Below are 15,452 nucleotides of genomic sequence, written 5' to 3'. Positions count from 1 at the left end.
GTCTGTCGGTCCAATAGGTACCCCAAATTTGTCTAAAATTACAACTGGACGTGCCTCTATGCCTCGTCCATGTACTTTTAAACACTTAGTTGGCCCTCTATGATTTTTGGGCTGTTGTACCTCTCTTTGTTCATCTTCCCTTATCTCTTCATCTTCGTCTTCGTCGACCTCTCTCTGTTCATCTTCTCTTATCTCCTCATTTACATTGACCTCTCTCTCTTCAACTTCCCTTATCACCTCATGGTCAAACTCCATAAAATCTTCCTCATAATCTCCATTTTCTAATTCAATATTCTCTAACACTTTCTCTTTCTCCATCAATTTGTTCTTATCAAGTTTCTGAGGATCTTTCCGTGCCTTTCCTGATCGAGTCTTCACTTGCATATTATTCTTTCCAAGATGTTTTGTCCTTTGCATTTGCACATCTACACTCTGAACTTGCTTTCGCAACTTGCTTGTAACGTGTTGTTGGCTATGACACTGCGATTTCTGCTTCATTTTCATCCTTGGTACATTGCTTCCATCAAGCTGTTGGCTACAGGCTTTGGATTGATTCATCCTTGCAAGATTTGTCACATGTAGAGGAGGATAAAAGGTCTTTTTACGCTTCTTTGCAAGAGGTTTGCTCATGACCTATAGAATGCGATCACACATGAAAAAAGAAGAATATGAAATGAGTTTATTGTCAGTTTTATAACTGAAATCACTATGTAATTAATTGAACACTACAATCAATAAAAATTTTGCATAATTAACTGAAATCACTATGAAATCACTATGTAATTAACCGAAAACAACCCACAGGAGGCAAGCGTACTTCGTCACCTCTTCTATTATCATGCAGTTTCAGCTTATACATAATTTTTTTCATGCCAGTTAAGTCTTTACCATCCCTTCAAATGTCTTCTTCATGATCAGAATAATTTTGCATGTGGTAGCAAGTACCCTAGCTCTGTGAAAATCTACTCCCAAAAGTTCCCTTTTCTCTTTTCAGAGGTCATTCTCCCCTTTTTCCTCTCGATTCATTAGCTCAGACTCTCAATTCCTTCCCTCGATTTCGAGGGTTTTGTTTTAATTCCTATTTTCTTTTTAATTTTCTTTTTTCTTTCTTTAATTTGCCTCTTCAATTTCCAAGACCATAACCAGACCAGAACCCTAATCTATCTCATTCGTCGATCTGATTGAAAATCAAACCCTAGACGATGAATCAGCAGCAGCAGCAGAGGTTGAAGCAGCAAGCTCTGATGCAGCAGAGCCTCATGCAACAGCAGCAGTCTTAACATATATAATTAAGTTCCCTTATCACCTCATGGTCACCTCTTCTATTATCAAACTCTTCCCTTAACCACTGTACTATCCTGTCCAAAAAATATATAATTAATTCAGATCTACATAGATCAAAATATTAATGGACTCTTAACATAACTAATAGTATCTATGAGATTCTCTTTTGCAGTAACATAAGAACATAACTAATAGTTTCTTGATGTTCTATCTCTATTATATCTGCATTTTTGCAAGCATTGAAAAGATAATGAAGTAAAAACTAAGAATGACGAGAGATTTCTACCAGATGCTTGAAGCCAAAATAAATGAAAGAATTTACCTCAAATGATCTCTTCTCTTTTGAACTTGATCTAGAATCACCCACTGTTTCCATCGCTCAAAGAGAAGTGATTAACTAGTAATAAATGAAAAGAATCACATAAGTACTAGATACACGAAAAATAGATAATAAAAACTAAAGTGTCAGGTGTTCAGGATTGAGCTTATATGATCCATGGCGTAGAAAGAGAGGATTTATCTGCAATTTATAATGAGCCCCACACGGATCTCGTTGTTTCCAACCCGAACCGGATCCGTTTTATTTATTAAAAGGAAACATGCACTCAGGTCGGATCTTTATGGAGGCCAACCCGGATAAAACCCAACCCCTACGCACATCTAGGCCCTTCTCTCTCTAAACGATAAATATCTACTCCCAAAAGTTCCCTTTTCTCTTTTCAGAGGTCATTCTCCCCTTTTTCCTCTCGATTCATTAGCTCAGACTCTCAATTCCTTCCCTCGATTTCGAGGGTTTTGTTTTAATTCCTATTTTCTTTTTAATTTTCTTTTTTCTTTCTTTAATTTGCCTCTTCAATTTCCAAGACCATAACCAGACCAGAACCCTAATCTATCTCATTCGTCGATCTGATTGAAAATCAAACCCTAGACGATGAATCAGCAGCAGCAGCAGAGGTTGAAGCAGCAAGCTCTGATGCAGCAGAGCCTCATGCAACAGCAGCAGTCTTAACATATATAATTAATTTCCCTTATCACCTCATGGTCACCTCTTCTATTATCAAACTCTTCCCTTAACCACTGTACTATCCTGTCCAAAAAATATATAATTAATTCAGATCTACATAGATCAAAATATTAATGGACTCTTAACATAACTAATAGTATCTATGAGATTCTCTTTTGCAGTAACATAAGAACATAACTAATAGTTTCTTGATGTTCTATCTCTATTATATCTGCATTTTTGCAAGCATTGAAAAGATAATGAAGTAAAAACTAAGAATGACGAGAGATTTCTACCAGATGCTTGAAGCCAAAATAAATGAAAGAATTTACCTCAAATGATCTCTTCTCTTTTGAACTTGATCTAGAATCACCAACTGTTTCCATCACTCAAAGAGAAGTGATTAACTAGTAATAAATGAAAAGAATGATCAAGCTAAAACCCACAAAAACTGAAACTGGCATTCTTTGTATAATGAAGTGTATTATTATACATACAAGTATATTTATGCCGTGCACGTGTCTTCGAGATCCCCAGTCTTGGCAGCACTCCAATGCAAGCCGAAACGCAGTTCCCAACCCAAGCACAATGAGAACACCTACATTCCAAGAGTTTTCATCGATGAAATCAAGTTTGTTATAAAGTTTATTGCAAACAGCCTAGGAATCATGCAATAACAAGGTGCTCAATGCCAAAAAAGGAGAGGCATAATGACCAAATGCATAGTTCAAAAATAAGCAACACATCCAATTCCAATCTTGACACAAGTAGAAGGTATTGAAGACAAATTAAGGAGTATCCTCCGTCCAATCCCAATCTGATTCATCTTTATCTCCACCTTCTGATTCATCTTGATCTCCACCTTCTGATTCTCCTTCATTTTCATCTTCTAGCTCCTCCATGTTTGGCAGAATGTCAACAATGGATCTCGGCAAACCATCTCTACACCAACCAATATTATCTGCATCATCATCATTAATGCTTGCCATCGAATCCATTTCGTTATCATGATTCTCGACCCAATATTGATCGCTTTGAGTGACACCAAGATCTTCAAACACATTGCTTGGAATCTTCAAAACATAATGCCAATTCTTATTAACCTCTTCAACAGGGTCTTTCACATAAAAAACTTGATGCACTTGGCATGCCATCACAAAAGGATCATTTGTATGACATTTGTTGTTAAAATTTACACGAGTAAGCCCATATTCATCCGTGTCATGCTGAAACCAATCACACTTAAACAAAACAACACTAAAATTGCCCCAGTAGTCTAGTTCAATGATATCTTGTATGACTCCATAGAATGACACTTTAGCAGTTATAGGATTATGGTCCCTAGAGCTTGCATAACTATCCACTTCACTTAATAAAGAAACACCACTATTTTGAGTTTTGCATGTATCATCGCGTGCTTTGATGTAGAAAGTATAGCCATTAATATAATATCCTCTATATCTCTTGGCGATATTGTTGGGACCCATCGAAAAAAACTTCATGTATTTGGGTATTGATTGAGATTCAGCCACGGTGTCTTTAAACCATACAAGAAAATCCTTACTATGCCTTTGAGCTTCTACCCATTTTCTTCTTCTACCTCGTTTTCTCGGTTGATTCTCAATCAAGAGTTTGTGCTCTCTGTATTAATAAGAAACAAACATAATATGTTATATAGTGGAATTTAAAGAATACAAAAAATAATATATAAAGATTTAATAAATAAAGTATACCTAATATACTCCCCAACTTCCCTATTACCGCAATTGAATAAAGCATATCTATGTGCATTAACCCAATCTACATCATCCAATGCAAATGCTTTGCCTTTCCTTTTCCTCTTTCCGCCCACTGGATGACCTATCTTTGGAAAAATAGGTGATGGCTCATCATCATCAATGACTTCATCATACTTTCTTGTATATCTATTAAATCTTGTCTTCACACCATCATGTAGATATAACGAGCAAAAAGTCAGCGACTCTTCAGCCAAATACCCCTCCGCTATGGAACCTTCAGGAGCACTTCTATTGCGAACATATGACTTTAATCTACAAAGATATCTCTCTACCGGATACATCCAACAATAGTTAACTGGCCCACAATCCAAAATTTGTTGAACTAAATGAATCGGCAAATGCACCATAATATCAAAAAAGCTAGGTAAAAATATTTTCTCCAGTTGACAAAGTATCTCCACAATTTCTGACTGCAATTTATAAAGATCATTTAAATTAAGAACTTTGCTACATAAGCCCTTGAAGAAAGCCCCTAATCTGATTAATGGAATAGAAACACGTCTAGGCATAGTCCTTCTCAGAGCAACTGAAAGCAAATACTGCATGAGAAAATGAGCATCGTGTGTCTTATACCCTGATATTTTTTTCTCATTAACATTGACACACCTCGAGATATTTGATGCACAACCATGCGGCGTTTTAGCATTTTTTAACACACCACAAAATATCTTTTTCTCCTCCATCGTCATCGAAAAGCATGCTTTAGCGAATGTAAAATGCCGACCATCAGCTGACTTGGTTGGGTGTAGATCTCTTCTTATGCCCATATGCTGCAAATCAAAACGAGCTCTAACATGATCCTTCGTCTTTTCAGGAATGTCTAATAATGTCCCAATTATATTATCACACACATTCTTCTCTATGTGCATTAAATCCAGCAAGTGCCGACATGTATTCTGCTCCCAATAAGGCAAATCAAAAAATATTGACCTTTTTTTTCCATGGATAGCCCTTTTCTAATTTTTTTTCTTCTGTTTCTTCCTAAAGTCATTAACAAAACCATGCAATTCCTCCACAATCTCTATCCCAGATAATGATTCAGGTTTTTTTCCTAACTCAACATGGCCATTAAAGTTTCTTCTATTTAACCGCCATGGATGATTATCACTCAAAAATCGACGATGACCCATGTAACACATTTTCCTACTGTATTTTAAATATTGTGAACAAGTGTCATAGTTGCAGCAAGGACAAGCCAACTTCCCTTTAGTACTCCATCCGGATAACATTGCAAATGCTGGAAAGTCACTTATAGTCCAAAGTAAAGCTGCACGAACATAAAATGGTTGTTTACTTGAAGCATCATAAGTAAGCAACCCGACTTCCCATAACTCTTTCAAGTCATCAATCAACGGTTGCAAGTAAACATCGATATTATTCCCAGGGGACTGAGGCCCTGGAATAAGCAAAGACAACATGAAATATTCTGGCTTTAGAGACATCCAGGGTGGTAAATTATAATTTATCAAGATCACCGGCCATGTGCTATGCGAAATGCTCATAGTCCGAAATGGATTAAACCCGTCACTAGCCAAGCCCAGCCTCACATTACGAGGGTCTAGTGCAAAATCAGGATGATTGGAATCAAAATCCTTCCATGCTTTGCCATCTGCTGGGTGCCTTAGATTCCCATCCTGGAGGCGCTCTTTTGCATGCCAGCTCATGGATTCAGCAGTCTGAGAACACATGAATAGTCTTTGAACTCTAGGTTTTAAAGGAAAATACCTTAAAACCTTGGCTGGAACACCCTGCTTATTTGCCTTCCATCTACTTTCACCACATTTACTGCAAGCAACTTTTTCTCCATCTTCTCCACGGTAAAGCATGCAATCATTAGGGCAAGCATGTATCTTCTTGTAATCAAGGCCCAAATCCATCACAATTTTTTTAGCCTCATAATAAGACTTTGGTAGATTTATTTCAGGAATTGCCTCTCTCCATATGGCTAGATAATCATCAAATGCCTCGTTGCTTAGGCCATGGATGCACTTATGAAGATACAACCGGATGATAAAAGAGAGTTTAGAAAAAGTTTTACATCCTGGAAACAACTGCTGCTTACCTTCATCAACTAACTTATAAAATTTCTTAGCCTCCTTAGTTAACCTTTCTTCATGGTCACTTAGGTCATCTTCTTGGTTCACTAGAGACTCTTCTGCTACATCTCTAAATACATCATGCAATAACCCATCCAGGTTGTCTTGAGCATCATCAGCAACATCAACTTCTTCATTATTGTCATCAACATCCATCCTTGATGACACACCCTCTCCGTGAAAGAACCAATCATAATAATTCTCTACAAATCCTTTGACAATAAGGTGATTATAAACAACATCACGACTATACCAAAAGCGATTACAGCAAATGCGACAAGGGCAACATATTTCATCCCCAACTGCTCCATTAGCAAATGCTCTCTCAAGAAAGTCATTGACATTATTAATGAACTCCACACTCACTCTAGGAGCATTATACATCCAATCTCTATTTTCCGCCATTTATTATATATTCTGGAAAAAGAAAAAAATGATTAACACTATTAATAACTACATATAAATATTATGATTTATAAAATAAAAAATCAATCCTCTTGTTACCATTAATAGCAATATATTCAATCAACATTCGTGCGGTTGTCATGCCATGATTTGTATTTGTAAGCGGATCATATGCTAGTTTAATAAAAAAAAGATTATAAATGAAAGTAGGTTACCCCATAATTAACTTGGACTGTAACTGGACTAAAAAGATATACAAATCCTATCTAATTGGGGGGGAAGGTCACATGCAATATGATCAGAAGTGACAAATTATATGCATGAAATCTGACAAAACAACTATATACCATTGACCAGTGACTCTAGTGTCTGAAGATGACAGGTGGAACTTCAGTAACAGAGCAGGGCCTTGAGGAAATATAGTCTGGTAGGCATTCACTACAGATTTGGGCTTTTAAATTTCAAATTATCTGCAAATAAGCAGAAATCATACATACTAGGGAAAATCTTGCAAAAATCAAATTCATGAAGTTCACCGGATATACAGCAGATCTAGGATCAAAATTTTCATAAAAACGATCACAAGTTACAGACAGGAGGGTTACTAAGAAAATCATACATCCCATATATAGCATAACCGTAAACTTCTATCAAATTTTCATAAAAACTCAAAGTAATCACGTGCAAAATACCTGACTAACTCCCTTCAAACGCAAGACTAGGACATTTAAGAGAATGCAGCCATCAGTTGCAAAATTGATGAAATTTCCGGGCTTGATTGCTGAAAACACACTCTAGAAAGCTCCCGTTAGCGAGATCTGAGCTTGATTTCTGGAGAAAACCCTAGAAAACAGGGAGGGAGAAATTACCTGAAACAAGGGTAGCTCGACGACGAGAATGACAACAAGCTCGACAACGATGAGATCGGAGAGGATATTGGAGATGATATCGGAGAGGAAAACGGCGACGAGCTCAGTGATGAGATTGGAGATGAGATCGGAGAGGAAACGGCCACGACGATTTTAGGGTTTTTTTTTTACGGTGATTTTTGGGATCGGAGATGATATTCTTCGTTTAAGCAGTGAGGACAATGGGCTGTACAAACTTAAAGCTCCTGAACAAAGCCCACGAACAATTATTAAGTCCAGGAATAATTATTAGGTCTATGGCAACGTTTTTCATTAAATGTTGTATTAGACACTGAAAACTGTTACGATAGATCTCTAACGCAACAGTTAAAACCGTTGCGCCTTAACTGTTGCAGTAGATCAATTATGTGGTAGTGATTAGTTATAAAAATGTATGTTAAACACTCATTTAGCATAGTTGACAGAGGGTTAAGGCTAGTTTTCCCTAGCATAACCCCTTCTCTTACTGACTTTCTAAATGAGCATGGTGCATGTGAATTATATGGACATATATATTGATCACGAAAATGAAAAGCTTGATGCAATTCAACTTGAGGATGACATTTATGGTAATATTAGTCAAGCATGTGGCTAATGTGAAGGGGGAAAAAAAAGCCCTAGTAGAAGATGGTTATGATGATTTAGAGTGGGAGATCTATAAATAGTCTTTGTGGTAATGCCGCGTGGTGGGAAGAAGAAGCGTATGTTTTGAGATGGTCCTCATGTTGGAGAGCAATCAAATGTGGGTGAAGAATGAAGATGCTCCTGCACTCTCACATGTTTTACCTGATGCCCTTGCACAATCTCAAGTACATCAACCTCCATCATATGCCCCACATCAACAACCATCACAACACATAAAGCAGATTCTCTCACAAGTTACGCCCCAATTACATGCCCTTTTTAAACACTGTTAAGTATGGTAATGAAGGTGATTACCTCATTTAATCATAGTCACAATATTCTATTCATATGTAAAGTGAGCTTTCCTCAAGTGATGCGGTGGTGTTTATTTTGTTACAGTAGATGAGGAAATTGGAAGGATGAAAGTTGCAGACAGTGGTGAGAAGGATGACAATTATGCTAGTTAAAGTAGGAAAAGAAGAGGGCTAGCACAGAAGTGCTTGATGCAGGTGGCATTTCCACATAATTTTGTGACCAAAAAAGTAAACTGCCTTTTGGTCATGTATGTGATTGTTGTATGTATGGGGAAAACTTGTATTCGCACATATATATATATCAAGCATTATGTATGTTGGTGTATTCGACAATATGTAGCTTGGTGACAATGTTAGGTGACAATGTGTTTATTTTGGTCACTTTCTATTCAAGTTTTATGTTTTAACCATCTATGAAAGTTTGTTTGTCATATTAATTTGGATAGCTGTGATAATTGTATTGTTTTGATAATTGGATGATCTTGCTCATTGTTTGCACATATCTTTGCAAAATTTAGTTGTTTTATGTTGCCAATTCAAGTGAAATATGATGACATATAATACATGGTTCAAACATGATTAAAAAAAGCAAAATTCTTGTAATTTTTTTAAAAAAAAATATTAACTCAAGCATTTTCAATTCAATTATTGATATGGAGGCCGAAGTTGACAAAACAAACAAACTATAGCAAAATTATTTACAAAATTTAGTAAACATAATATCCGAATATATCATTGCAAACTTGAATTACAACACAGTAATAAGGTTTAACTACCACTCACTCAATTTCACATACATGTGATCATAGATATCATAAATATTAGTCCCAAAAACATAGCAATCATCATAACTAAGTTCTTCTATTGATAAACTTTCAATTTTGCCCATTTTTCTTTCTTTTGCTCTCTCTCTCTCTCTCTCTCTCTCTCTCTCTCTCTCTCAAATTAACTTCAAACTCTTCCAATTTCATTCCCTACTCTTCAAATGCTTCTTCATTTTCACGAAATTTCTCCTCCAAGATCTTCAATTTTACCTTATCTTCACTTTTTACTTTATATCCAACCTCCTCATTCTCACCTAGCAACTTGCTATATAATGACAAATTGAGCTTGAGGACTTTATCTTTTCATTTCTAAGTACTTGTATTTTGCAACCGTTCGATAGTAGGGCAACTAAAGAACCTATGACTATAGCTTTCTTTGGTCCAAGCAGTTTCTAGAGGAGCTGTTGATTGGCAGATGCACTTATACTCTTTTTCATCAGCAATACCATGCCTGATGCATAGCTTGAGCTTCTAGAGCTTTCCTTCGTAGTCAACTGCAAAGAGATTGAAGAGAAATAATGCAAAATATGAGTTTTAGGTCAAATTAGGGAAGAAATATGGTTGATATAGGAAGTTGGTAGAAGATAAATTTGATAAATTTTAGGGATAGAGGACAACACCATACTAACATGTGGCAGCTAAAAAGGGAATATTCCTAGTACATTCTAATGGTAACTATTATATCATGAGAGTTATTGAGTCTAATGAACTCTTGAGAGCTAATCACATGTCATAATTATCTGGTCGAGTCCTATAATCTGAAAGCCCGACCTGGGTGGAAGCGCCACCAATTTCTCTAGCAACCTGAGTCTAAGACAAATGGAGTTCTCAAGCAGGAACTTGCTAAAGGAATTCAAGTTTGAGACGAAAGACATCTTGTACTCAGACTTCTTGAATAACGATAACCTATCAGCTTTGTAGCCCAGTCTCCATGGCATTTAATGCATGGGCAGAGTCATTATGACCCCTTAGGCCTAAGCCATAATGACTCCTTGGACGACGCTAACACTTCAACCATTCTGCCACTATCACATTAAACGTAAATGTGACTCATACAATTGACTGATGACACGTGTAAAGTGCAGTAGGACCGACTAATTGCACCGACCTAGTCAAATTACCAACGTGCCCCCACAAAGCTCTTTTGTAAATAGTGGACAAACTCTAAGGTACGCTAGATAACACCCTAAACAAACTACATTCTACATTTTACAATTTTCTTAATCTATCACTAACTTGATCATCGGAGTGCACAATGGAGAGATCATCTCTAGCTCTCTAACGGGTGTTACTTATGTGTGAATCTACTTCCTCTTGATTGGTCAGGTATCAAGGAAGATCAAGGGATCCTAAACTCCTTTAAATATCCACTTACCTCTATAATTAACTTCTTGCCATAATCAGTGACATAACGGACGGTATCAACGTGATACTTTTGAGAAGCTTAGGGTATTTTAGTGAACATGTACAAAAGTTATGGTGTTTTTGTAACATCAGTAACAAACATTAGGGTATTTAAGTGTAATTTACCCTTATATCATACAGGATATATTGAGTAGTGCATCTTCCCTTTTTTGCCTTTTTCTTTTTTTTTTTTGGTGTGTGGAAAGAGGGGGTTTGGAAATTACTATTTTGGGCCAGGCCCATACATAGTTTGTAGGTAATGGTTCCATTCGCCGCCCAAGTAGCGAGCTAAAAAGGGCCAGCTGCTGATTGGTGATTTTGTGAAGCCGAACTGGCCTACGTTCTGCTCGAAGAAGCAGCAATGGCTACCTCCAACCTACGGATTCTCCTTCGCTTTGGAACCGGGGGGACACCCGTGGTCCCGACGAAAACAACGCCGCCGGCGCCGACTCTTTCCTACAAAAAGAGGGTCAGTTCTCGCACCCCCGGCGTGGGCTATCAGCGACGAAACCCCAGCAAGTAATTAACCACAGCCTCTCCCTTTTTGTTTGGTACCGTGACGAATTTGTTCTTTCTTTGAAAAATTGTAGTTGATATAGTAAAGGGAAACCCCATTTGCACAACATGAGTTGATGTGCACTGTGCGAGTATTAGTTCCCGATAATTCCCACAAAATTTGATTTTTTGGTAAATACCTTTTCGGTATATGAATAGCTGACTATAAGAAGTACATAAATATTCAAAGAAAAATGTGTAAATGGTGTTTGATGGCGAGGCATGAATTGGGTCCCTATGGCGCAGACGTAGAAATGGGGAGGCCGATCGGATATCGTTCCGATGTCGACCAGCCTGACAATAGCAGGCAATTCACGAGCTTGAATCCACAAGCTCTAAGTTTTTCAAATTTGAGAACGAAAACAAGGAGAAAAATTCTCTTGATTGAATAATTGAAAGTTAATTGTTTGATTTACAAAAGAAACTATTATATAAAGCCAAATAAATCTATCCTAACTCTAATAAAAAAGAAACTCTAATTCTAAAAGGAAATAACAAAAAACGAACTCCTTTCCTAATCTGTTTTTCGAGTCGACACGAGGCGTGCCGAGTAGTACCACCTTTCGTGTCGACTGGACATGAGTCGACTAAGTATGTCGAGTGGTTCCGCCTTTCATGTCGGCTGGCATGTGTTGACTCGTCATGTCACCTGTCGTCTCGTCCTGTCCCCTCGAGTCGTCTGTTCGTCTCGGCTGGGTTGCTTCGCCTCGAGTCGTCATCTCGACTCGCCTATTAGTTTGTTGTCGTCTCGTCTGGTTTGAGTCTCGTCTCGTCTCGTCCATCTGTTTAGTCGTCTCGTCTTGTAGATCTCCTGTATCAGTCCCTCCTTCGAAAGAACTCGTCTTTGAGTTCGCATCATTTGAATACAATTCGATTGAAGAATGATAGTCAGAAATATCTGTCACGTTGAATGTCTTAGACATTGTCATTCCTTTTGGAAGATCCACTACATATGCATTGTCATTGATCTTTTTGAGAATCTTGAATGGTCCATATCTTTTCGGCTTAAGCTTCCTGTATGTTCCAGCTGGCACTCATTCCTTCCGTAAGTAAACCATCACAATATCTCATTCATTGAACACCTTGAGTCGCCTCTTCTTGTCCGCTCGCGCTTTGAACTTTGTATTAACTTTCTCAAGTTTTGTACGCACTTCTTCCTAAATATTGATAGCATTCTCGACCATTGAATTTGCTGCCTCGCTGAACTTGCAACTTGTCGGCAACTTCAACAAATCTTGGAGATGTCGAGGTGTCTTCCTGTAAACAATAGAAAAATGAGACATACTTATGAAACTATGAACAATCATGTTGTAGGCGAATTCAGCTTGAGGTATAGCTTGATCCTACATTTTTGGCTTCTCTCCATATATGCATCGAATCAAGTTTCCCAAAGTACGATTGACCACTTCTGTTTGTCCATCCGTTTGAGGGTGTGCTATGCTAGAATACTTCAATGAAGTGTCAAATCGTCGCCATAAAACAGTCCAAAAAATCGCCAAGAACCTAGTATCCCTATTCGAGACAAACGAACTAGGAACACCATGTAGTCGAATCACTTCTTAAAAGAACAGTCGTGCAACATGTGGTGCATCCGAAGTATTACGGCATGAAATGAAGTGAGCCATATTAGAAAATCGATCCACTACCACAAAGACTAAATTCATGCCTCTTTGTGTTCGGGAAAGTCCCAACACAAACTCCATACTCAAATCTTCCCATATATCCTTGGGCACAGGTAGAGGAGTATACAAACCAGTATTCTGCACTTGTCTCTTTGTAACTTGGCACACTTGACAACTCCTCACAAGTGTAGCTACATCCTTCCTCAAACTCGGCTAATAGTATCTCTCCTCAATACCCAAAACAGTCTTGTTTCGTCCAAAGTGTCCACCAAACCCGTCACCATGTGTCTCGAACTATCTTTTCTCTTAATGACGTCCTTAGAATACAAAACTGATTTCCTTCAAACAGAAAGCCGTCCATAATAATAAAGTCTCCTGTGGGTTGTCTTGTCAAACACTTTGTCCAAACCTCCTGAAAATCTTCATCATCAACATAAAGCTCTTTCAAACTATCAAAAGTAACAATTTTACCTCGTAATATGCTTAATAAAGATACCCGTCGACTCAAAGCATCGGGCACCTTATTGTCGACTCCTGACTTATGTCGCGAATTGAAATTGAACTGTTCAAAGTATGAAGCCCAACGTCCATGCATTTTGTCATATGCTTCTGATTCTTGAAGTGTTGAAGAGACTGATGATCAGAGTAAATCACGAAGTCGTTAGCAATGAGATAACTCTCCTAAGTCTTCAAAGAACGAAAAACAACATACAACTCTTGCTCGTAAGTACTCCACTTTTACCGGGCTTCACTCAACTTCTCACTCAAGAATGCAATGGGGTGCTTCTCTTGAGAGAGAACTGCTCAAATACCGACACCACACGCATCATATTCAAGCTCAAAGAGCTTGTCGAAATCCGAAAATGCTAAGATAGGTACAGTGATAATCTTCTCCTTGATAAAGACAAAAGCTGCATTTGCTTCATCGGTCCACTCGAAAACACCCTTCTTCAAGCAATCCGTCATTGGAGCAACTATAGAACTGAAATTGCGAATGAAATGCCGATAAAAAGATGTTATCCTATGAAAGCTTCTTACTTCTGTAACACTTGTTGGAGTCGGCCAATCCTTGATTGCCTTAACTTTGTCCTCGTCGACTTGGATCCCTCGCGAGCTTACCACGAATCCCAAGAACACAAGTTAAGTCGTCAAGAACACACATTTCTTAAGGTTGATGTAAAGTTTATTCTCCTTTAGCACTTGGAAGACTTCTCGGAGATATAACATATGCTTCTGTTCATCTCGGCTATAAATGAGAATATCATCAAAGTAGACGACTACAAATCTTCCCGAGAAAGGCTTCAGAATTTGGTTCGTCAAACGCATAAATATGCTTGGAGCGTTTGACAACCCAAAAGGCATCACCAACCATTCTAGAAGCCCTCACTACTCTTGAATGCAGTCTTCCACTCGTCACCGGGTCGGATTTGGATCTGATGATAGCCACTCCTCAAGTCGACATTCGAAAAGATGCTCGCGCCTCCTAATTGATCCAACATGTCGTCTAGCCGATGGATTTGTAGCGAATTGTAATCTTGTTAATGGTTCAAATGTCCACATACATCCTCTAACTCCCATCTTTTTTTTTGTGTCAACAGGACCGGAACTGCGCATGGACTCATACTCTCTCGGATGTGACCCTTCTTAATAAGGTCCTTAATGGTGTCATGTAAAATCTTCTTCTCCTGCGGATTCATACGATAATGAGGGAGATTAGGAAGCACTGAACCCAGAATAAAATTAATATGGTGCCAAATATCCTTCATAAGAGGAAGACCCTCGGGTAGCTTTTCATGAATCAACACTTCGAACTCCTTAAGTAGCGACTTCATCTTCTCTGGAACCTCCATGGGCATCTTTAATTCCTCCTTCACTACTAAGACAAACCTCTGTTTCAACTCTTTTGACTCGGCTAGAAACTCTCCCTTGTTACAAAGAGATAAACATTTGGAATTTTGATCTTTGGGGCTCTTTGGAGAGGGTGTAATAGGTGGTATGATGATCTTTTTATTCATCTACACAAAAGAGTACTCGTTCTTCTTGCCGTCATGCTTAGCGTCAACATCATACTGCCACGACCGTCCCAACAATACATGACACGTGTTCATAACCACAACATCACAAGCAACAAAATCACTATAAGTCTTGCCTAGTGATAGTGGCACGCGATATATTTCGATCACCTTCACGGAGGGATCCTTCTTGATCCATCCGATGGTATAAGGCACAGGTTTGGTCTCGGTCAGCAGTTTCAAGTGATTCACTAAGGCCTTTGACAATATTCTTACAGATTTTATTATCAATGATGAGAGTGCACACCTTGTTGTTGATTGAACATCTAGAAAAAAAAATTTGTGTCGTTGTGATGAATCTGGTGTCTTCTGAGCGCATAGGAGTCATTGAACAACACACGACACATTATCGTCCTCAATCTCGGCAACCTCTTCCTCGTACTCTTCTTCAGATGATGTGTGTCCATCCTTAGCTCCCTCATAATCCGTAAGATTGACCTTCCGTCGTTGCGGGCGCTCGTTAGACTTATTCCCTGGTTGGAGACATCGGAAACACTTCCTACAGTCGGCTTGGCATACGGACTTGCTTGAGTCATCGGCAG

The 15,452-nt window shown here is 38.3% G+C and overlaps 2 protein-coding genes and 1 long non-coding RNA gene across 3 annotated transcripts in view; 1 reads left to right on the top strand and 2 right to left on the bottom strand.

The window, feature by feature from the left end:
- LOC109832268 lies at nucleotides 554-1,737 on the bottom strand. The gene is made up of 2 exons (XR_002244674.1): nucleotides 1,607-1,737; nucleotides 554-633 (listed from the first exon to the last, which is right to left on the bottom strand). It is a non-coding gene; the product is annotated as an uncharacterized LOC109832268 (long non-coding RNA).
- LOC109835058 lies at nucleotides 5,043-6,587 on the bottom strand. Its single transcript, XM_020403059.1, has one exon. It carries the CDS (start codon nucleotides 6,585-6,587, stop codon nucleotides 5,043-5,045), a length of 1,545 nt encoding a protein of 514 aa, XP_020258648.1.
- Nucleotides 10,077-15,452, top strand: part of LOC109835057 (uncharacterized protein YtfP-like) — a 23,923-nt gene continuing 18,547 nt past the window's right edge. Inside the window, exons 1-2 of the mRNA XM_020403058.1 lie at nucleotides 10,077-10,135; nucleotides 10,988-11,180. Of these exons, the coding sequence (XP_020258647.1) occupies nucleotides 10,077-10,135; nucleotides 10,988-11,180 (252 nt within the window). The remainder of the gene's footprint in view (nucleotides 10,136-10,987; nucleotides 11,181-15,452) is intronic.

Source organism: Asparagus officinalis, chromosome 3, assembly GCF_001876935.1.
Source record: "Asparagus officinalis chromosome 3, Aspof.V1, whole genome shotgun sequence".
Lineage (NCBI taxonomy): Eukaryota > Viridiplantae > Streptophyta > Magnoliopsida > Asparagales > Asparagaceae > Asparagus > Asparagus officinalis.
The sequence above is the reverse complement of the archived record's forward strand: the minus strand, read 5'-3'. Positions and strand labels throughout refer to the sequence as shown.